At 40.1% G+C, this 24317-nt stretch overlaps 2 protein-coding genes and 1 long non-coding RNA gene across 3 annotated transcripts; 2 read left to right on the plus strand and 1 right to left on the minus strand.

Moving 5' to 3' along the window:
- Positions 1-31: 31 nt before the first annotated feature.
- LOC121304269 (phospholemman-like) lies at positions 32-4584 on the plus strand. The gene is made up of 9 exons (XM_041235304.1): positions 32-158; positions 1237-1292; positions 1994-2020; positions 2272-2307; positions 2746-2820; positions 3174-3210; positions 3423-3472; positions 3921-3961; positions 4344-4584. Exons 2-8 carry the CDS (start codon positions 1241-1243, stop codon positions 3941-3943), a joined length of 300 nt encoding a protein of 99 aa, XP_041091238.1. The 5' UTR covers positions 32-158; positions 1237-1240; the 3' UTR covers positions 3944-3961; positions 4344-4584.
- Positions 4585-9731: 5147 nt separating this feature from the next.
- LOC121304272 lies at positions 9732-11266 on the plus strand. The gene is made up of 3 exons (XR_005947932.1): positions 9732-10104; positions 10455-10495; positions 10899-11266. It is a non-coding gene; the product is annotated as an uncharacterized LOC121304272 (long non-coding RNA).
- Positions 11267-13690: 2424 nt separating this feature from the next.
- LOC121304224 (NF-kappa-B inhibitor delta-like) lies at positions 13691-24317 on the minus strand. Its single transcript, XM_041235232.1, has 12 exons — positions 24096-24317; positions 19448-19560; positions 19273-19303; positions 18882-19096; positions 18465-18685; positions 18019-18124; positions 17489-17635; positions 17330-17387; positions 16899-17044; positions 16402-16518; positions 15694-15858; positions 13691-15293 (listed from the first exon to the last, which is right to left on the minus strand). The coding sequence occupies exons 1-12, from the start codon at positions 24109-24111 to the stop codon at positions 15228-15230; spliced, it is 1401 nt and encodes a 466-aa protein (XP_041091166.1). The 5' UTR covers positions 24112-24317; the 3' UTR covers positions 13691-15227.

Raw genomic sequence — 24317 nt, forward strand, 5'->3', positions numbered from 1 at the left:
TAACGGGACTGAATTACAGAAACAGCTGCTCTTGACACAGGCGCACTCATAACATACAAACAACGAAAATATATAATAAGTGGGCTGCGAACAAGGAAGGAAACAGTCTATAGCTTTTTTCGTTTCCAATCTCATAGAAAGGGGGATCGTATTTTTAGGTAAGTAGTTTTTTTATGCCCAGCAAACTTCTATTTTCTTTTTTGAAGTTTTTTTTTCACTCCCACCCACACACACACACACACGCAGAGGTCAATTGTGTAGCAGCTGTTTATCTGTCTGGGTTGCTTGCTTTTTTCAGTACCGTTATAAACGCGACAAGGGCAATTACAAACATGTCGTGTCTTTTAAAACGTAAAGCTATATATAACACAAGCTACTATGCACTGATTATTTACTTTTATGTCAAAGTTGAAATGTTGCATGTTAATATTTTTCATGTATTAAACAATACGCATATACACGAATAATCAATAAATAAATAAATAAATAAATAAATACATGAATAGTGTTGGGAGTTAGGAGAATCATATCATTGTACCCGACGGTTGGGATGACTCCACCCTGTAAATAAAAGAGCTCTAACTTTTCCTTTCACTTGCTTCCCGTGACGTGTATGTCTATTTCCAAAAACAACCTAAATTTAAACCAGCTGTGCGTGTAACCGAGCTGTACCCCATGCTTCCCATAGAGTGATCTTTCAACTGTTCACTACGCACACTTTTCTGGTCTGAGGCGGCAGTGTGTGTCAAGTCTCTAGAAACTTAACTTTGGCTTTACCCGTGCATTGACATGAGATGCATTTTTTCCCTAAACTTTTTTTCTAAAATAAATAAATAAATAAATAAATAGACAGGCATAGTGTTTATTTAAACTTCCAATGTTGTGAACTGTGAATTACCAGAATGCGTTTGTGAACATTCTTTCCACCTCATTCTGAATTGCATTGCTAGTTTTCCACTCGTCACAAAGTTTGTACTCATACATTTTTTAAATGTTTTTTTTCAAAGTCAGTGAATTCATTCTATTCAGTTTGATGTTAATAAAATGACTGGGGTGTTGTGGGAATCTCTCACAACAGTCTAGAAAAGTTGAGTGCATTTAATTATTTTTAAAGCCGTGTGAATAGGGATCGATGTTTTAAAGTATGGATTTGACTTCTGAGAGGTACGTCCAGAGACATTACAGATACATTCCTGTCCCGTTGTTTTGAACCTGGGCTGTGTTTCTGTTCTCTAGGGCCATGGACCTCCCACTTCTGCTGGCGATCTGCAGCTTTGGAGCCTCAGCTCTGGGTGAGTCACTGCCTGTTACAAATGTTAGAGAACTAGTGGAAATAAGAGAGATCTGTTAGAGCATTTTACAGCAACCGGGAACCCCTTGAATTACATAAAACACTTATTTTTAGTGGCAGCCCTTGTGATTCTCCAGTACTGTAAAACGCTCCAACATTTTTTTTAAAGAAAAAGGACAGTCCCCTAAAAAATTAAATGCTATTACATACAGGTTATGCCATCTCTTATGGTAAAAGTACAGTGGGAATCTGATTTTATGTAACTTGCATTTGAGACACAGCACATCAGATAGATTGACATTGGGATTGTGGCAGCCGCTCTTGTATCCCAGGCTGCTGTGTCTGGAAAGTTATTCCTCCATTTCTACCCCTGAGCTTCCCTGAAGAAATCAGAGGCTGATTGAAGAATCTTCAATAATTCAGAATCTTCAACAATTCAGACTCTTCAACAATTCCACCAGAACACTGTAGAGACAGATTCTGAACCAGTGCAGCACTAATGTGTTTTTTAAACCCAGAGCAGACACGTTACAGTTAACTTAATATATGTTAGTGCAATGGGCCTCAGTCCTAAACCAATCCATACATCAACTAAACAATCTGACTTCCTTAACATCTACAAGTATACACTCTAAATATATGTACTTGAGTTCATGTGAAGATGGGACGGTGATTAATACACAGTTTTTTTTTCTTACTCAGTTAGCAGTGCTGCAGACCTGGAAGGAGGTAAGATAAAGGTTTCTGTGCATTTAATGAAACCACACATTATCTAGCTCCTGTAAAGAATTCCCTTGTATTTTCTACAGGCATCTCTTTTATTTACTGATATGTTTTCCCGTGATATGTTGTACCCTTGAAGAGTGTTCAGAAATTGTCCCACAATGTTTATGTGTACCATTAAGAAAAATGAAATGAACCTCTAAATAATTCAAAGGTATTTTAACGCATGTTGTTGTTGTTTGTTTTTCTCTCTTCAGACCAGTCATTGAAGGAAGATGACCCTTTTTATTATAGTGAGTTAAGCACACATATTCAAAGTATAAGAAACCTGCTGATTAATGTTACGTTAACATATTTAATTACATGCTGCTTTGTAGTTTGCCCATATCCTTAACAAAAAAAAAAAAACAGTCAAAATTAGAACAATTTGACATTTCAAAATCTAACATGAAATGCTACTAGTATTATGGCTTCCGATAGACTTTTGCAATTTTGTAGTTTCTTTCATTACATGATGTTAAATAAAAAAATCTAAATGATGTTCATATAGTTGTTTTTTAAATTATGTCTCAATCCTAAAATTCTAGGTGGTGCAAAACTTTTTGCCAGAGCTGTGTTTTAGAATATTAACTGTCCACAGTTATTGATTTTGCATCACTAGAAGTATAAAGATGTAAGAGGAAGTCAGGAAGTATAATAATGAGTAACAATAATGATCTGCTGTGTTTCAGATTACAAGACCCTATGGATTGGGGGGCTGGTCTTCGCTGTGGTCTTGTTCCTAATGGGAATCATCCTCATCCTCAGTAAGTGAACTGACCCCTGAAAGAGGATCTGGATACAATCTAAATGAATGTGCTGCCATAGCCATTATATAGCAAAGCTATGGAGGCTCCATGAACTTTAATTTAATTCAGGGGACTGAATGACACATAATTCCAATGTTATTATGCATAATTACAATGTACTTCATGTGGAAATAAACTCAAGATCATTGAGCTCTGGAGGGATAATGAGTGCTCTAATCTCATTGGCTGGGAGGTTTACAATGCACTTCAATGGTAATAAGCTACAAACTGTAGCAGGAATGCACGCTGGATCTTAAAGCTTTGTAAGCACACCTTTCATTCTGAACAGATTCTCTGTGTTTTCATTGCAGGCAGAAAGTGTCGTTGCAAGTTCAACCAGCAGCAGCCGTAAGTGACTTCCCTCAGGTTCCTAATCGTCTTTCTTTAACATCCTGTCAGAATATCAGCATTGTCAGTTTAATAAATAAATATGCATGTACTTAGTGTTACTATATTGTCTGTTCAACCTTAAACATTTCAACTCCCCCCCAGCAGTGCCCTTGGTACCAAGGTCTATTTAATGAAAGTTGAATAACATTTTATTTTCATCTCATTTTTAGAACTGGTGAACCTGACGAAGAGGTGGGCAGTCTGAGAGCATCGATCAGACGTGAGTGTCGTGAGTAAAGCATATATTGTAAACAGGAGTGTCTGATAGAGATGCTTTATTGCTACAGGCTTGTGTCATTGGTACAGTGATATTGTAAAGAGATGCTTTATTACTACAGGCTTGTCCCCTGTCCTCTCAAACAAGACACATGGTTTGCTTCCTGGGAGCTGGGAGAGCTTACACATATAAACTATAACCTCCTGCTGCTGGAAGTGGTCGCGGGAACTTGTCTATTAGTCTCATACTTGGCCTTGGACACAGACCCTGTCTAACACTAACATTGAACTGTATATATTTTACCCAGAGTAACACTAGGCAGTCCAACATTAGTGTGAAAACAGATGGTGGTGGCTTGTGTTAAGACTGACTTTGCATGATGTTAACGGACTTTATTATGGTCTCTTTTAAATGCTTGTTCTTCCAACCTTGCCTCCCTTGTCATTGATAGGAATGTCTTCTAGGAGGCAGTAAATACTGGACAGGTCTCAGGTGAGTCAAATAGGCTGCATGGTCATTGCTGTGAGTCATATCCTGTGTTGCCACCCTCCTAAATCCTTCATGCAGACTTTAAGGAGGAGAGAGACTGAGTTAGATTATTATCTTAAAAACTGCTTGTCCTATTCTGATTCCACTCACTGTGGACTTAACTGGGAATTACTGATCCCTGAAGTGTGCAAAGGAGCTACTCAGAATTACCCGACTGCCTTTTGTGCTTTGTCGTGCTACCTGTATCATCCAGCAGGGGGCAGTGGTGCTTCACAATTTGACAATCTGAACGACAGAGTGGTCATACAGTTCACCTGCTCTGTTCCTAGCATGCTGCTTCTAGTTATGCTTTAGCCTGACCTCCCGTCTCTCTTTTGTGTTTCAGAAGGAGTCCCTGAGATTTAAGATGTCCCAAACAGTACACTACCTATACAGGGTGCCAGGGACAGAAGACTGCACTCAAGCAGATAGTAAATAATTGTGCTCAGCAGCCTGAATATCGACCTAACCAGCTTCAAAACTTTTTATGTGGTGCTTAAGAATGTAAAAAAAGGAAATATTTTTGTTTGTTTTTGTTTTAATATAGCGTTCCTGCAGTGACAGGCAATAAAGTTTTCAATCACGTCTATACCTGTTATTTATTAATTTGTTGATTTATTGATTTATATGTATCAATTACTTCATACAGAGTAAGGGGCTCATGATGCTTATGGATTTTGAACGCAGGATTCCCAAACCAAATCGGAATTGTTTGATTGTCCTTCAATACTGGTTAACAAGGCATATCAGCTTGGTATTACTGGAGTTTTAGCGCTGCCAAAGCTTTTACAATGTTACAGATTTGTTTGCTCTGCAAATCCACCCCTGGCACTCATTCTGTAATATTCAGAAGCTGCATCTGTCTGCTGTAAATCAGTACTGTCTGTCACTTGGACCGGGCTTAACTGAGTCCCGCACAAAAGATTAATTCTCAAACTGAACGCAGTTCGAATTCAAGGAAACACATGTACATGGATTAGGGCATGGTTAACATGTAGAAAACAGAAAGTACTGATTAGAGGAAAAACCTCAGAATGGAGTGTGGTACCACAGGGATCAATATTAGGTCCTCTGCTATTCCTAATCTACATTAATGATTTAGATTCTGGTATAGTAAGCAAACTTGTTAAATTTGCAGACGACACAAAAGTAGGAGTGGCAAACACTGTTGTAGCAGCAAAGGTCATTCAAAATGATCTAGACAAGATTCAGAACTGGACAGACACATGGCAAATGACATTTAATAGAGAAAAGTGTACTGCACGCAGGAAATAAAAATGTACATTATAAATATCATATGGGAGATACTGAAATTGGAGAAGGAATCTATGAAAAAGACCTAGGAGTTTTTGTTGACTCAGAAATGTCTTCATCTAGACAATGTGGGGAAGCTATAAAAAAGGCTAACAAGATGCTCGGATACATTGTGAAAAATGTTGAATTTAAATCAAGGGAAGTAATGTTAAAACTGTACAATGCACTAGTAAGACCTCATCTTGAATATTGTGTGCAGTTATGGTCACCTCGCTATAAAAAAGATATTGCTGCTCTAGAAAGAGTGCAAAGAAGAGCGACCAGAATTATTCCGGGTTTAAAAGGCATGTCATATGCAGACAGGCTAAAATAATTGAATCTGTTCAGTCTTGAATAAAGAAGACTACATGGCGACCTAATTCAAGCATTCAAAATTCTAAAAGGTATTGACAGTGTCGACCCAAGGGACTTTTTCAGCCTGAATAAAGAAACAAGGACTAGGGGTCACAAATGGAGATTAGACAAAGGGGCATTCAGAACAGAAAATAGGAGGCATTTTTTTACACAGAGAATTGTAAGGGTCTGGAATCAACTCCTCAGTAATGTTGTTGAAGCTGACACCCTGGGATCCTTCTAGAAGCTGCTTGATGAGATTTTGGGATCAATAAGCTACTAACAACCAAATGAGCAAGATGGGCTGAATGGCCTCCTCTCGTTTGTAGACTTTCTTATGTTCTTATGAGTGACTGGCCTCATGCCAACACGCTTTTAAAGTAAGCTGGTGTCGTACATTGTTCCATGTAAAGTACGTTGTGTGTTAGAATAGGAGGATTGTGATGTTGTAATCTTTTATCCCAGTAGTGTAGTAACGACTAGCCAGTAGACAGACTGACACGCAGACAGACAGCGTCTTCTCCAGACCTACCCGTCACTTTTCACGCATTGCATAATTTATTTTCAAAATCACACTAACATAAAATATGAATTAATTATGACCAGTCCTATACACAGTGTGCTGCGCTGTGCTATAGTGAAGAAACGGGAGAGCCATCCTCCGCGCTTCCAATGCAGGTGGCTTTGTTCAAACCATGCCATAAATTATTAAACTGAACTAACTAAACTCCTGATCAGGCCATTCAAGCATTTAATCATACCACTGTTAATCCTCCAGAGCTAGAGATACAGTGTGTGCCCCCTGGTCAAAATCTAGCCAGTCTATACAGCTACCGTGCTGTATCTCGTTTACTGCAAAATAAATCGGGGTTTTTCCATTTTTATAAGGCTTTAACTGCAGTGCACGCAGTGCTGCGCCGCGTCGCTTTGTCTTCAACCCCGCCTCGTGCCGCAAGACCCCAGCACTGCAAAGTATTGTCTAGGCTTTCCAGGATTTGTAGCAAAGCGAGGATTCCCCTTGCTAGCAGAAAGCTAGCTGGTTTCTCATCAATTCTACCCGGTGTGATGTGTCCCGCCGCAGCAGCTCAAAAACACATTTTGACAGGATTTAAATAATGGATTTGAAGGGGAGGGGCTGCCGAGGTGGTGATTGGCCAGTAGGGGCTCCCCACGGCCCATGCTTCGTAAACTGCAGATTCTCTTTTTTTTTTTTATCTAAAGAAAATCTAGCTCACAAGATTTCTCCATCTCTGCAGCGCGCTAGAGAAGACTGAAGAGCGAAAACTAGAAACTCCCTTCGTACCGCAGCCATGGCGACAACTGGAGGTAAGCAGCTGAAAAAAAATAAATAAAATAAAAATCTTTTTTAATAGATGTGTTTCACCGAAAAATAATTAATATATCTATTTATGCGTTCCTTATTTCTTAAATGAATAAATTCTTCTATATTCTTCTTTTATATATATATATATATATATATATATATATATATATATATATATATATATATATATATATATATATATATGTGTGTGTGTGTGTGTATATATATATATATATATATATATATATATATATATATAGATATTCGTCTTCATCCCCTCACATGTTACCTCCTTTTTTCTGCTTTAAGTTTTCTGACATCTCTGTCAGTGCCGCACCTTACTTTCCACTTTCTATTTCACAAAAGAAAAGAATACTCTTCCTTTTAAACCCGGTACAGGTACAGAAATGAAGCAACCTCACCCAGCTTCAGTCTACATGGACCAGCCGGCAAATGCGGGGTTAACATCATCGGTGTGCAATTCTGGGCTAGATCTCATTTATAGCTTATACATTGGAGAAATTATATATATATATATAATATTATATATATATATATATATATATATATATATATATATATATATATATATATATATATATATATATATATATATATATATATATATGTGTGTGTGTGTGTGTGTGTATATATATATATATATATATATATATATATATATATATATATATATACTATTATATGTTGTTGAAAAAAATTTACACATAAAGATGTACTTTCTAGAATCATGAGTCATTCTTATCCATACATAGTAAAAAATATGAAAGGATATGGGTGACAAGTTAATTTTTCAACTACGCAACTGCATGCAATTAAAGTTGACGCTGTTGACAGTAGTTTTTATGCTGGGAATGCGGAGGGGTAGGGGAACTACCACTTTCCACCTCCCATCCCCCACTCCCCCATCCCCAGGATCTAGTATCACACAATAATGGCTCGTTTCACACACCCCGATCAAAGTAGTGTCTGGCACTATCCAAAATTATTTTAGGCAAGGTAATCCTAATCGGGGTTTCTGAAACCTGAAAACTGCTTTTCCTGATTTCCCTGCAATACGACACTGCTGAATAATTCTGTGTGTGTGTGTGTGTGTAGAGGTTTACTGATTTGTCAATAATACGTATGCATGACAAAAGAAAGTGTCGATACAATTAGCTTTCCTTTACAATAAGATTCCCTGATACGGTACTATGAGAACAGTTACAATTTAATAAACAGATTTTTCTTCACTGTGAAGTTCTTACACGCAATTAATGATGCTGGCGAGCGACAGATCGGTGCAGAATTAAATTGTCAGAATGAGGTTGCCTGTACAGATGTGCTGAGCCAGACGCCATGCCGGTGCTGTTAACAGAACCATATCCTGCCTCCGGGAGGAGAGAGATGAAGAACTCTTGAAAGATTGGTGCCGGCGTGCTGTGAAAAGAGATCGCTTTGATGTATGATACCTATGAATAATGCATAGCCATTGCTTTCAGTAAATACTCGTCTTCATCATCGATCAGATTTGCTTGCTTAAGTACAGGGGTTCATTTTTTTTAATTTCAGTCTGCAACATACAGAACAGCCTGCATTAAAACCTGCTCACGCTGCTCTGCTATGGGTGACAGAAAAAGAGCGCCCCCTAGTGGTGGGTAATGATAGGGCGGTATGGTAACCCCGCCTCTGAGAAGACGTGTCTGTGTGATCCGATCTACCTGAATGGGTCAGTGTCTCTCACACTCTCAAGTTGCCTCTTGTCTCTCTTACAGAAGTGATAACTCACGACCAAAGCCGGTTTGAATATGGTGAGTTTGATCAACCCTAACCGTAAGGGAAGTCTAGTGATTTCCCTTTAGTTCCTTGATGCTTCTTACTGTTTCTTGACCAGTTCAGCTCTGCTGCTTATGCGTTTTAATGTTGAATTTTATTTATTTATTTACTTTTTATTTTTATTTTTTTACTAAAAACAAAAAGTGACATTAAAAAATAAGTAAAAAAACCAACAACAAAAAACACTGCCAACCGTGGCGGAAAGTGGTAATGCAAGCATACTTTTTCATCACTTTTTAAGTTTTGTTATAAAAAAAAAAAAAAGTGAAAAAAAAGGTAAAATTCAACATTGTCAATTTGCCCTGAAATATGGTTTGTTTAGCTCTGCAGACTCCTCACAAGGGACGGCCTGTGAGACCAAAGAGACAGGGAGTAACCTGTACAGACACGTCTCTCAAGTCAATCTTTAGTTAAATCTCCTCAAAGCACTTTACCGATAGAGAAATAATAATACTATACAAAACAATTTAGAGAAAATATCTATTTAAACAAATAAAATACCCGTTTAAATGAAAGTAATCTTGTGCCTCGTCCTTTCTCAGACTACGACACGCTCAGGACAACCGGCGTGATTCTAGCAGTCGTCATGTTTGTAGGAGGGATCCTCATTGCTCTGAGTAAGTACGAGGCAGGGTCCGACTCTCTCTGCTTCAGTCGAGCAGTAATGATTCACACTGAGTAAATGCAGGCAAGCGTATCTGCTTTGTCAAGTTTTAACATTTAACAAAAAAGTGCAACTGTGAGACCAATAAAATGTGAGTAAAAAGATGGAATGCCACTTCTTTTCTTTCTTTCTTTCTTTCTTTCTTTCTTACACAAAGTACTCCGGTTTTATTTGGCTTTTCATTTTTGCAATGCGAACGATTATTAAATTTTTTTTTTTTTTCTAACAGGTAAAAAAATGAAATGTAGGAAATCTTCAAAGTAAGAGCGCCTCCTTTCCTTTCTGCGCATGCGCACGCCGAATGCATGGTCTCTCAGAATGATACCGTGCGCGAGCACAGTGATGCACTGTCCCCTTTGCACACTACAGCACTACCATTAGCCATCCAGACTAACAAAACAACGACCCCTGGTTGTGGAGCTTGGAATGGAGCATCAGCAGAGGAATAATAGGTCGGCTTTTACACTGTGGGCAGATTGCTCACGTCATATATCTGCTGTCTGGGCCTTTTGCCTGCAAGTTGCCCTTCGTGGAACATAAAGACCAATTGGTACATTGAGTCAATGGCATGCTGCTTGTCAACGATATTATCCCTTCAACACTTACTTCTAAACCCTGTAACACATCCTTGGACAAAAGGTATTTTTTCACTATTGTTATTTTGTTCTTTTTCGCTGCTCTTAGGAGAGCTGCGCACTCATTCCAATTGCATCGTGTCGTTTTACCCCCATGAAAGTAAATCAACAGCTTTCGGTAGATAGTGCGCATCCCCTGAATTTGTTGCATGTAAAAAAAGAAGGACTTGAGAGGAAGGATACATAGACAGCAGTTACATACTGTAATAATTAACAGAAAAATTACATATATAAAAAGCGTGTGCATGAGCTGCAACTTTGTGTGGACCTGTCTGAGTATGTCACTGTTACGAAGCTCCATTCCTGAGGAGGTTTCACTTGTTTCTCTGCTATAAAATGTATTTTCTGTTGCAGCGGCAGTCCAGTGGAGGACAGGCAGGCTGCAAAGACAGAAGGTGAGTCACTGAGCTGAAAAAACATGCACATGTTAATATGGGCCGATGTATAAAGGGATCTTCACACAGGAGTGATAGCATATTCACAGCAAACACTGTCCACCAAGTGTAAGCTAGCTATTGTACAGTCAATGTTTGTATTATATTAACAGAAAACATTGCATAACAAGTGTAAGCTAGCTATTGTACAGTCAATCTTTGTACTATATTAACAGAAAACATTGCATAACAAGTGTAAGCTAGCTATTGTACAGTCAATGTTTGTGTCACATGTTACCTCCTTTTTTCTGCTTTAAGTTTGCTGACATCTCTGTCAGTGCCACACCTTACTTTCCACTTTCTATTTCACAAAAGAAAAGAATACTCTTCCTTTTTTCTATGCTTTCCCGTTGCTTGTTTTCAGTTCCACCTCAGACTGTATAGGCAATGGGAGGAGAGCTAGCCGGCCCGCTGGTGCACAAGAGACAGAGAGAGAGGCGCGGGACGGCTATGAAAAACTGAATCAGCGCAATGTTCTATCAGATCTTAATTGGACCTGCTCACAGGAGCACCTTCAAAGTGTTGACTTTCTCTGAAAATGCTTCCTTTGTGAGAGAATAAAATCAACATACTAATTCGGCATGTGAAAAAATGTAGAGCTTGGTGTTTGAGATGTATTGAAAACTAAGAAGTTGCCTGTCCCATCGTTCATGGCAACTACATCTACAAACTGAAAAAAAGAAATGTCTTTGTACCGAACAGAAATAAAATCTTCAATGATTACACATGTGCTTTTTCTGTGTAGATTTTGTAAGTGACAGGGAATGCCACACTTCTCAATCAACACAACGTTACTGTGTTTTCTGAACAATGAGATGCCCAATGACTCAGCTAGGAGTCGGCCACATTCAAACCTTCAAAGAAAACATCTTACTCACTACCGACATGAATCATGCAGGCGTTCAGGTAAGCCCCCCAAAGCACAGCATGCTTGGCATTGAGGTGAATCTTCTCTTTGTATGTCTAAATCGCATAGTTTATCAGTCATGCATTTCAATAAGGACAGTGAGGACCAGCAGAGCCCGTCTATCTTTACTCTTCTCAGAACTGGTCACATTTATCAAATGATAATCCCCAATTTGATTAAATAACAGCATGTGCCAGACATGAGTCAGTTTGTAGCACCCTCAAAAAAAACAAGTTACTCATCAGTGATGTTTGTTTTAAAGTTTACTCCTACAGACAGCTTTTAACAGTAGGAAAGGGACCTTTATTGTAAAAAACACAATTGATTTTCCTAATAGAATTACCTAACAATGTGTAGTGTGAGTCACGGAGGCGTCGGACATAATAGACATGAAACTGACATTGTTGTGTCTCCCAAGAAGCCACTGCTCCTGAAAAGAGGGCTTTGTGTTCCCTCTGCTTTAACTCTGCTCTTCTGATCCACAGTGTAGAGGTAAAGCAAGTCTACAACAGTTCCCATCACACCCCCAAAAATATCTCTATACAACAAATTGACTTAAATGTTAGATTTTAATGCTTACAGTGGAGAACAAGCAATCCATTAATATTTGCACAGAAAGTTTACATTCAGTTCGATGAGTACAGCAGTTTTGACCGTCACCTTTACTGATAACTGTACTCCCGTAGGACCTTGCACAATCGTAGATATAATGACATACACTCGCAGTACAACTTGTACAGTTATGATGTAGTTCAGTTTTTTGGATATTGAGTACATCTGTTACATGTAATAAATGTGTGACACAACTCTTAGACATTCCTAGTCTTAGCCCTTTAACCTTTAACCTTTAACCCTGTTGAATGTGATTTTTGTTGACTTAAATTGAGTGCAACATAAAGTTAAATTGAGTCCAAGTAAAGGAACTGGATTGAAATATGTTAACATTGTTCAAATAGACTTACACTATACTGGATTGAAATATGTTAACATTGTTCAAATAGACATACACTTTACTGGATTGAAATATGTTAGCATTGTTCAAATAGACATACACTTTACTGGATTGAAATATGTTAGCATTGTTCAAATAGACATACACTTTACTGGATTGAAATATGTTAACATTGTTCAAATAGACTTACACGTTACTGGATTGAAATATGTTAACATTGTTCAAATAGACATACACTTTACTGGATTGAAATATGTTAACATTGTTCAAATAGACATACACTTTACTGGATTGAAATATGTTAACATTGTTCAAATAGACATACACTTTACTGGATTGAAATATGTTAACATTGTTCAAATAGACATACACTTTACTGGATTGAAATATGTTAACATTGTTCAAATAGACATACACTTTACTGGATTGAAATATGTTAACATTGTTCAAATAGACATACACTTTATTGTAAGTAACATTAAACTAACATACGATATGCTGCTCAACTTTTGAATCCCTTTTGATGAAGATTAGAAGTTTGCATTTGTTCTGTACTAGTGATGATGATGCTTTAGCGATAGAAATGTAGTTACTATGTAATTAAACAGCAATTGAAACTTAACCTGTAACATCTCTTTGGAAACAAGGAGGCTGTATAGAAGGAAACATAAGACAGCTCCCTAAATATTAGGGATCATCTATGAAAAATTCTGTAATAAGTTCTGCCAAATTAGTGGAGGAAACACTCATAGCAAATCAGGTAAATCTGTATGTGCCCCTTTTAAAAAATAGATGAGATCTGAAAATATAAAGATGACTCCCTAAGCATTAGGGATCATCAATTAAATGTCATAAAATAAATTAAACATTTTAGAATCCAGAACTGCTTCTTTAAATTACAGATGCAATTTCTGACTGATTCCCTAAATCACCTACAATATAGCAGATGGCTCTACAAAGCCTTTAGACTACTGCTTAAAGGAATGAGGGGTCTTTTCAAAGACACTGGGACTGTAGACTTTTATGTAACACACTGTATAAAGTTCAGGGTCACAGCCTAGTTTTGGATGGTGAGAGAGTTATCAGTTGGTTATTTTTTAGAAGACTGGACTAAAATTAAAAAGTGACATACAAATTGCTCATCACGATTTTAACAATTTGCATGAATGAACACTTCTGGCAACCCTCTGTTCATGCATGAATGCACACCTGACACATGTGATCAACATCATTTGTTACAAAGAAACATGGAATGAATGCAGGTAATTAAATCCACATGAATTAACAGGGGGCTGAATTCAAAATGAATGACTGCAGAACTCAGAGGAAGTGCAGAAGATATTCAGGTGTTATTCCTGTGGGATTCATTAGGGATTCACAGATGAAGTGACATCAGATTACAAACCAACAAAAACAACTAATACAATAAATAAGATTAAAATAAGAAAACACAAAGTCCTATTTGAAGCTTAACCCCTATCACCGCACTGATACAGTTACATGAATCACTCCCATCATGACCAACATGGTCCTAGCAGGGAGGGGAATTTGGGGTTTTGATTAAGATAGTTATTTATTTACTTGATTCTTTTTCACAAATAAGTCACTGTCTTGATGTCACACCAAGTTGCTGTAATGAAACGATTTCACAGAAATCAGATCTGTTCTGGTGAGGGGGGAAGTCCTCATGGTTAGGAATATATACCTGTGTAGTCTGGCATGCAAACCTTGGGGGTCACATACTGATTCGTAGGGGCTTTAAACTGCCTGGGAATATCAGATTTCTCCAGTAGGGGCACTGTGGAGAGAGCCTTCTAACAGCGAGAGCTCTCCAGGCATTACTTACACATAAATATTAATACTAGCAACATTTTTTTAGTGGATCTCTCTTCATCCAATCCAGTAGTATCTCCCCCTCCTCTGTTTCCTAATGGTGAAGCTATTTTACTACAATGCAGAGATAATGAGCACACTGAAGGCCAGTTTTTAAAGAAGTGAGATAGCTGGTGTGTATTGTATTTAGTGAAGTCAATAAGGAGAGCAATACAGGGAATACAGGGATAACCTCCACACGTCCCTTATATCCCACTTAGATCATTATTTGCCAGGCTTACTAACTATTCCAGAAAAAAAAACATGCTTCTTAAAAGACTCCTCAAGTGAGGTGCAGGAGAAGCATATTAGCATTCTGTTGGGCAACAAAGCCAGGATGTGAAGACCATGCTTCCCCATGTCACCTTCTCATAATCAGATAGTATAGTTGGCAAGTTTGGCAAATGATGATCTGAGCAGAATTGTACAGAAGAGAATCGTACTGAATGCTCACAATAGGATAGTAAACCGATAGGAAATATTTGGAAACAGTATCATCATTGTACCTTCAGTGTGTTCTAACTATCAGCCTGTTTGCAGAATAACTCCACCATGGAAGAGGTCTTGTAAAAAACATCAAACTCAGCAGTACTGTAATCACCAATCATCTCTCTGCAAGCCAGCTTGTATTAGAAAATGCAAATCCTTCTCTAATGCTTCGCCGGGTTTGTGTAAAAGCAACTGTTTTGGACGCGGTACAATACATGAAGATTCCTTTCCAACAGACGCTGTTAACATTTAAAACCAGCTTTCTAATAAAAGCAAATGGAATAAACCTGACGATAAAAAAAACCCACAAATATTAAATAGCATAACTTACTAACTTGTACATAAGCAGTTTAATAAATAAGAAGATATTACTATTTGAATTCTGAAGCTCTCGTTGGGAGATACGGTACATTCTTCCAGGAGATGCCGGAAAATACGTCGGGGACTGAAAATAGTCCGGGTCAATGTCTGTCCTATAAGGAGACGATTCTGCGACGAGAGGATGACATCACTCTGCCCTTTTTCAGGATGTGCTTGAGCTAGAAGGGAGGGAAGCACAATCAATCTCACCCACCCCTTCAATATAAACCACCCCTTCAATATCAAACCCATTCAATATCAACCACCCCTTCAATATCACACCCCTTCACTATTAACCATCCCCTCACAAACTCACAGTTTCTGTTAATGTCAGATGATGAAGGCACATGTTTGACCACTCTGGGGTGAGCCACAGTTGGGCTTAATAAGAGGATTTCCAGGACCAGTAAATTCAACTGGATTCATCAACCACTTATTATTAGGTGCACCCCTTGGGCAAGCATGCATAGATGGTCATTGTGTGACTGCATGATTACAGTACTGTGTGTGTGTTCTCTGTTCTCACTCTGTGACTGCATGTGTACAGCACTGGGTTTCTGTGTGTGTTTTCAGACTCACCTGCTCCCCCCTCTCTCCAGGCTGCAGCAGGTGGGCTGCCTGGTCATTCTCCAGGTTGCGGATGCTGGGATCGGCCCCTCGGCTCAGCAGCAGGCGCACAATATCCTCCTGGTAGCAGTGACCATGGAGCCCAGCCGCCATGTGCAGTGCAGTGTTGCCATGGGCCTGAAGAGGGAGACAACGAGTCAGAGCTGAGCCAGTGAAGAGAATGCACCTGAGCCTGCACTGAGCTGTAACCCCACAAACCTGAACCTGCACTGAGCTGTAACCCCACAAACCTGAACCTGCACTGAGCTGTAACCCCATAAACAGGGTTAGAACAGAACTGTTGCATTCCTTTATACCTCCAAACACCAGTTAAAACAAGCACAGTTATAACATGGTGAAGCGCATGATAAGTCCCCTGTATAAGCATAAGGAAAACTACAGAACACACTGTTCAAATGTGCCATGGTAAACTTGTATTGGGCTACCTGTATCTATAGTGCCCACTCTGAAGAACCTCTGTATCTAAGGTTAAATCACCTGGTACATATAAAGGGTGCCCTGACTCTTTTTTTTTAACTGGGGTCATCAGTACTGGAAGTAAACCATTACAACTCAGCAGCAGCTAGAACAGCGCACGTTCTGCCCTGGAAGTATCTTCATGCCTGATTGTATCCCCCATGATTGAGAGGTCTGTAGGGAGCGGAGGGGCCCTCTGCATACCTTCATGTTGACAAAGTTGTACATTTCCGGATAGTTGAGCTCCAAGAGGAATTGAACCAGAGGCAGGTTCCCCTCCTTCACAGCCAAGTGAAGCACAGTCTTGTTGCTCTTTATATCCTGACATGACAGAGAGAGAGAGAGAGCCATAAGAAGCACAGTTAGATATGGTAAGGAACACACAACAGTCTTTAAATAAATATGATGTCAACTTTAGGAATTTGGAATTTCCATTTTTTGCAACCCCTAGTCAACAGTTATCCTTGAATTATGACATGAATTTGGGTTGAGATGCTGTCAGTTTGGCCTGTGGTTTGAAAGACAGAAATTTTGTCAAATAGAAGAGGAAAATTAGGAACATTAAAAAGGAAAGAAGATCATAAGAAAGGTTTTTGAATAAGAAGAGGCTATCTGGCCCTAATTGCCCTTACTAAGGGGATCTAATATAGCAGTACAGAATGTAACAGTGAGGGATATCCAGATTGCATCGCTCTCCTCACCTGGCTGATGGGTGAAGCTCCGTGCTGCAGGAGCAGGTGAATGCAGCTCAGCTTGTCCTGGGCCTGGCTCTGCATATCTGGCTGGGAAGCCAGGCTTTTCAGGGTGGAGCTGTGGGAGATGACAGCACAGTGCAGCGGGGTCAGGCCTGGCCAGGGACACAGAGAGACACACAAAGGGGTTATCCCAGAACTTACACTTACTACTCACTGACATGCAGAGTGTACGCGGGACTGTTTCTGAGATCATTATTAAGGTGCAGAGTGAGAGCACTGGAAAGCAGAGAATGGAGTGTCTCATCTAGTGCCCATATTGAGGTGCAGGGTAATGACTGTACTCAAAAACTGAGAATTGAGTTTTTAGACTAATGTCATTATTAACACACAGAGATGGAGATTTGGTTCTGGAGCATATTATTTAGTTCCAAACCTACCTTCAAAGTTGCGAATCTCCAGATCAACGGGCATGCTTAGTCCTCCATACAGAACAGCCTGAAAAGAAATGCTGGTCAGTATTTGGTAAAAACCTGGTGACACACGGCATCGGCAGCAGTGTTTATTCTTGGTACTGTCGCAGTGTTGGGATATCTCACCCGCATGACGGAAGGGAAGCCATACGTCGCCGCGAGGTGGAGAGCCGTCTGCCCCTTGATATCACAGGCATTGACATCAGCGCCCAGAGAAATCAGGTCCTGAACGATTGCAGGCTGATTGGCTGTGACCGCTACCAGCAGAGGAGTCTGGGATAGAAGAGGACAACGACAATGCTGAACGGAAATGTATGTGTGTATGTGCCCACAGGATAAATCAAAGCTTACGTTGTTGCTTCTTGACTACAAAAAAAATAATCAGTTACTTTGTTGACACTTTGTCAGTGTTTAACAGATGATATAAATTGCACTGATATTAAAGAATAAGCCGTATGAACTTTGGTCACTGAGAGTATAAGAAACCTGATAACATGCAAATTCAAGCTGAGCAGCAAAGCAGCTGAGAGTATTCATTACGCATCATACATCATTCATGTTTCTTTCAATGCTGACTGAGACGACTGCAAACCCTTTCAAATCTCCATTCTCTTCCAGTGCTATTTTGCAGACTCCTGTATTCAGCCCATTCTCACCTTCCCCTTGTGCTCTTTAGAGTCCAGCTTTCCCAGCTCACGGAGGTGCTCCGCAGCTGCATACGCAAACTCTCTCAAGCCCTTTGCTGTGTAGATGTGCAGGATCCTGCAGGTCAAAGATAAAAATACATTGAGCTTTACCTGACACAGAACACAGCGTGCATCATTAGAAACATGACGGGGGCAATGTTACTGAAAAACTGGGCTGACAATCACGCTGCAAATCAGGAAAAGCAGCGTCCCTGACTAAACATACTTGAGCAGTTTTTGAAAATGGACGTCTTTAGCAATGTCACACAAAGTCTTCTGCTACTGATCAATACTCAAAATGACTGACACCAGAGGGCGCCAAACTAACGTTCACCGTCCGTTTCTAAATACAGCCGTCACGTTTTCTTGTACATACTTTAAATATCTTCAAGCCAAATGTAAAGGTATCCACTCACGTGTCTCCGTCCTCGTCCTGCCACACCTTCTTGCTGATGTCCAATCTCTGGATGAACATCCTGGCCGCCTCCAGCTGCCCACTGTCCATCTGCATCGCAGATGCCCCGAAGAGGTGGATCCCTGCGGTCCCCTGGCACTGCCCTCCTGTCTGCTGCGGCCAGTGGAAACTGGAGGCTTGAGGCAAAGCCATAGCCACCAATGGAGAAGACACATGTTCATCCTGGAACCGAGAAAAGCAAGAAGCAACACACTGGTCAACTGGTGATCTACAATAACGTGTAATTGTCTGTTATCATCTTAATAGTAGAGGATCAAAATACCATTTAGATTACTCAAACAGGACTCTCTCCCATACCATGTTTGTATAAATACATTAAAATCTCTAATAAGCCATTATATGCATCGAATCTCCTTACAAAATTATGCAATTCAGGGGGCGTCTGCACAGGACTGTAGCTGCTGCTCATGGGCGGGTACGCTCCGGGGATGGGGGGGCTGTAATGGAAATATTCTTCCTGGGGGTAGTAGTTGTGCTGGGTGGGAGGGGATGGCTGGGACTGTTGCCATTCATTAAACCCAGTCTGGGGGACAGGACCAGCGGCACCCATGCTCTCCGGGAAGCTACTCTGACCTGAAATGTTCAAGGAAATACAGTCAGTACAAGCACACAACACTGAGGACTGCTGCAGCAACTGGCTACTAATAATAATATAAGCAGGGCATTGCAAACTGAGGAGATGCTTTAAACTGCTCATCTGCAAGATGGATTTAGTTAATCAACACAGGGTTTAACAAATGTATTCTCACCTGGTTCGATACCTTGAACTGGTGTTGGCACCTGTAGACAGACAATGAAAAAAATGAATGAATAAGTAATACTGACACCACATTAAGTGTATCTTAAAAATGAAAATGGTGCTTTTCAGAATGCTGTATATCTCATGTTGTTTAAACAGTTCCTCCCAGCAACACTTGGACTCACTGAGGGGCTGGCAGCGGGGGTCCCAGTGCTTGCAGAGATGGTCTCTCGCTTGCGCTTCTGCTCCAGCAGTTTCTTTACAGTGGGCGGAGGGTAACACAGCTTCTCCTTTGGCGCTGAGAGAGACAGAGACAGAGTCAGCCTTTTCCTCTTTCACACAAAGAACACTTTCATAGATGTAAGCAGTCTGTAAAGCCCCAGAAAATGTTAAATGTTGATAAACTAAAGTGTGACTGTTGAATAAATGAGTGTTGTACATTTTGAAGAATCCTGTGTTCTGTGCTGTTTTCAGACTCGCTCGCTCAGCCCCTCACAGCGGACAGGGAATTCATCTAGTCTGGCTCTGGGGTATTCAGAGGAACAGCCTTGTGACTGTATGCAGGTCTAACTCTTAGCAAAGTGGAGCGAATATCAAGGTAATAAAACAACTCTTCACCTGGAGTGCATTTTCCTCCCAGTCACTCCCTCCATGCTCTCTATCTCGCTCTTTCCCTTCCAGTAAAATAGAGACAGTGGAGATTTCCTAGCACCAACCAAAGAGGTAGTAGCGGGGAAGGGGGGAGGTTTCTCAGAAAAAAGACTTGAAATTTCCACCCGAGAAAAAAAATACAAAAAGAACTTGAAAGAGAAAAAGTGTGCGAAACGCATTCCATATGGAAACAGGTGGCAGTACCTGTGATTATCTAGAAAGCCGTCTATGTGGAGTGATAATGTTTTTCTGTGACGCTCTCAATCTTCCTTCCTGCTGCTGTCACGCTGTGCAGCGCGCTGGCTGTGTTATCGACTTCCTGTGAGAAACACGCTTCCTTTCAACGACTCACCGCACTACTACACAGAAACCAGAAAATAGACAACAGGCTTCTCTTTCATTGCTAGGCAAGTCTTTCCCATAGTGAAAGAAATACAGATGTTCAGTATGACGCCTAGAGTTATTTGAAGTTAGGACAGACGAATGCACTCAGAACTGCATTTCCATTTTACCCAATTCAGACCCTAACAAGAGTTCTCCATAGTAACAAGTTAAAGTGTGATAAAACACAGGTAAGCTCTGTACAGCACAGGGAGGTATGGCAAAAAGAACATGGCAAATCATGCAAATGCAAAGTATAACCATGAGAAAGCACAGGAAGATTCAGAACTACTGTGCAGATTTACTGTTGTAAGCGTTCAAAAGGTACCCATTAAACAGCTTGCCTGATCACAAACCGGCAGTACAATTTGTCTCGATACGTCATGTGTGATATATCATGTGTTAGAAGCTTTTTTTAAAGCCCAGTTTAACTCAGTGGTATTGCTTTCAAATTATTATCAATATGTGGCTTTCGCTCTCCATTCAAATTGTCAGAAAGGGAAGCTGAAGCTGCAGGTCTTTCTACAGCAGGGGATTCACAGGGTTCCACTAGGCTCTCCCTTTCTGTTTCCTCTTCTTACAATTAGAAATACATTTATTATTTTACAATTTCTCTGCCTGTCATCAGGCTAGAACCCCCCACCCCCGTCTACAACACTGAAGGAAACCCAGACATCTTCGAAATTCTGCCGACACCTGCTAACAGAAACCAAAGTCTGGACACGGGGAGCACTTTCAAGAACTCCTCCTGGCTATTTCAGGGTCATATATATTCATTATCATGACTGTAACAAAATGAGAGCTATTGGTGTCACAAAAATCAGAGCACTATGACCAACAGTGCAAGTGTGAGGCAGGCAGACAAACACACACACACACACAGCCTGTCAATCTCCATGCAGTACAGCACCCCCACTTGTGCAAAAGAATGTCGTTGGCAAGTTTCGTCTCAATTGAACTGACGCTTCTCTAGATATACGCAGAGCTCTGAGGAGCGACAAACACGTGCCCCGACAGACACACGTGTTCAATCTACCCCCCATCACTGTATGCGAATTGAGGGGATAATGAAAACCAAACATCATTCTAAAGCATTGCAGGACTGATGAATGTTCAGCCCAAGCCTCATCACAATACAATGACCAGCCCAGAAGATTGAAAGTTTGCACAATGGTTTTCAGGAAAGCTTTAGCAGGGAGCCGCTGGTCTAACTGCATTGACGTGTTCAATTTCACTTCCCTTACCGCAACCCAGCAACCCGAGTGTGGGGGTGAAGAGATTTCCATAGGGAAAACCTTTCTGAGCAAGCCTGCTGGTAGCCATAGGCAACACACCTGACATTGTGAAGCATGCAAATGATCAAACAGTGGTCTGTTCATTCTATTCTGTTCCACTACCCTTCGTGACACTCGGCAAGGCCAGACCAATCATTTTTATAGCCCTATTTATGAATGACTCCATGAGATCAGGCCCTTTTTTTAAAGGGACACTTTAACTTGTATTATCCTAACATGTCAGCAAATGGTTTTCATGTATGCATTTACTACAAAGCAGAATTGCTCCCCTGTTAGTAAGGTAGTGGTTAGCAGGTGTGAAGTGAGAGCCATTAGGACACACGCGTAAAGGAACTTTTGCTTGCTTCCCTACATAAGTACGGTTCTCCTGTTATTTCTCAGCCTGAGAAATGAAACACACTCGGTGCAATGCAGCTAGCCTGTAAATGCCCAATAGTGTATGGGTATATGAACAACTGCAAAAAACACAGGACCCTAATACTTACTGATTGAGAGTACAACATATATTGGGAAATAAAAATGAAAATAAAAGCACACACACACACGCATGCACACATGCACGCACGCACGCGCATAAAACTTAATCTGGGCTTTTCTGAAGAAAATCAATAGATGAATTGTTTTTCATTTATTTTTGTATTTTTTTGTGTCAAGTTTAAAGTACTGAATCGGTTAAGTGATGTCATTGTTTGGATGATTTTCGATCCCTTTAGTCAAAACGGGACACAAAACAGAATGAGTTTGGGGGAGGCTAATTTTGACCGAGTATAACTAATGGGGGGGGGGGGGGGGGGGGAGTTTTTGTTATGAAATACCAATAAACACGCCCACGCATGCTTACAGTATTCTCTTAGTCACTCCATTGACACAGACGCTATCTCTGTCACGACAAAGGATCACATTGATTTAAGAAGCTTCTGCGTCAGTGCATGTCTTCTACAGTGTTACCATACACCACAGAGGTATGATGGGGGTCTCAAGTGTTGTGTGGTCAAACAACATGACAAAATGCAATAAAGAGCCATTTCTTTCTATTTTGAATTCACTTTAGAAACACAAATATAAATAAATAAATAAATAAATACACAAATACATACATACATACATGTTGCACAGTTATCAAAATGATTTTCCAGGGTCAGGTAACTGCTATAGAAGCTGACGTTTAATAAAAACCACAACAGTAAAAAAAAAGTCCATCTCACCTTGAAAGCACAAGACGGAGTTTTGGCGATGACTGTATATTGGTATTAAAGGAGAATTAAAACATAGACGAATGGGTGATTTCACAGTGAAAGGTTATCTATTCCACTCATTCCTGGAATTCCAGGATACAATTAACAGTCACAATTCCATATAATTAATTGATCTATATAATATATATATATATATATATATATATATATATATATATATATATATATATATATATATATATATATATATATATATATACACACACACACACACACACACACACACAAGTGACATTTTATTGTTAGCTTATTTGTACATTATGACGTCTGGACACGCAAAAGCTTGGCTTTGACATTCATCGTTTAAAAAAGCGTACAGAATGTATCTGTGGGTTTGAACGGTGCGATAAACTTTATAAAGCAAAGGAGATCGCTAGCAATGTTGCAGCGACCCAGCGGTCACCCAAATACCGAGAGTGGGACGGAAAACCCTGGCGCTCGGTGACTCGTTTGCGCGTGGGAGGTGGGGATTCCAGCAGCGACCTTTCCAGTTCAAAGCAGAACACTTGAGACAGAACTTCTCAAAAAAGGGGGGTCGGGTGGGCCTCATAAAGGGGTTCCCCGTTTCCCTGTGGTTACTTTTACCCCCCTTTGGGACCCACCTACACACAGACCCCACCCTCCCTTCAAAAAAGAGGAACAGATACTGGCGACAGCTGCAGGTCTGCCAGGGTTTCCCCACATATGTCTCAGTGTTTTTGTTTGGCCGTACAGCCCTTTAATTAAGGATACAGTATTTAGAAGAAAAAACAAAAAACAAAAAACAACGTAATAATTTCAATGACAAAGGTGTGTGCAAACCCTGGACTAGCTGGAGAACAACAGCACTGAGAAAATATTCCTGGTGGAAACGTTTGCCATGAACATGTCGTTAGGTTTCATTCAGTATTTAGAAATCGAGCACCGTTGCGCGTTTAGTAGCTATGGATGCTGTCTCTATACATTTATAAAACAAATACACACCGACCTGTTTCTTCACACACACATAACTATCTTAACTGAAATTTAGATGTATTTTATTAAAAAAAAAAACATCAATATTGCTGCCAAAGTACAGGTGTCTGTCAATTCAGTCGTCTGTCATAACTAGTATTTCTCAATCTGCTTGAAGCAGCAAACCTATACAATATTTGTCCTATGATATTTAATTATATCTAAGTGCCAGACTACTGTTTATCAGTGTATTCATCTATTCAAATACCTGTACAAAACAACAACAATAATAATATAGATATTTCTTATACACTCACGTTTCTGCCAGTGCATGTCAGACTCCGCAGCAATCTCAGTATCCCTGGAACACTGTCACTTGATAAATATGAATCTGTCCTTTATTTTTTCGTTCTTCTGTATGGTACGCTTGGAGCCTTGCCCTGTGGGCGCCGCGCTGGACAGCTTTGACGCTTTGTTTCACTCTTTCCCCTTCCTGCTCTTATAGAGAGGAGACACACTGTCGCTTGCCCCGTTGCTGC

This window comes from Polyodon spathula, chromosome 37 (genome assembly GCF_017654505.1).
Source record: "Polyodon spathula isolate WHYD16114869_AA chromosome 37, ASM1765450v1, whole genome shotgun sequence".
Lineage (NCBI taxonomy): Eukaryota > Metazoa > Chordata > Actinopteri > Acipenseriformes > Polyodontidae > Polyodon > Polyodon spathula.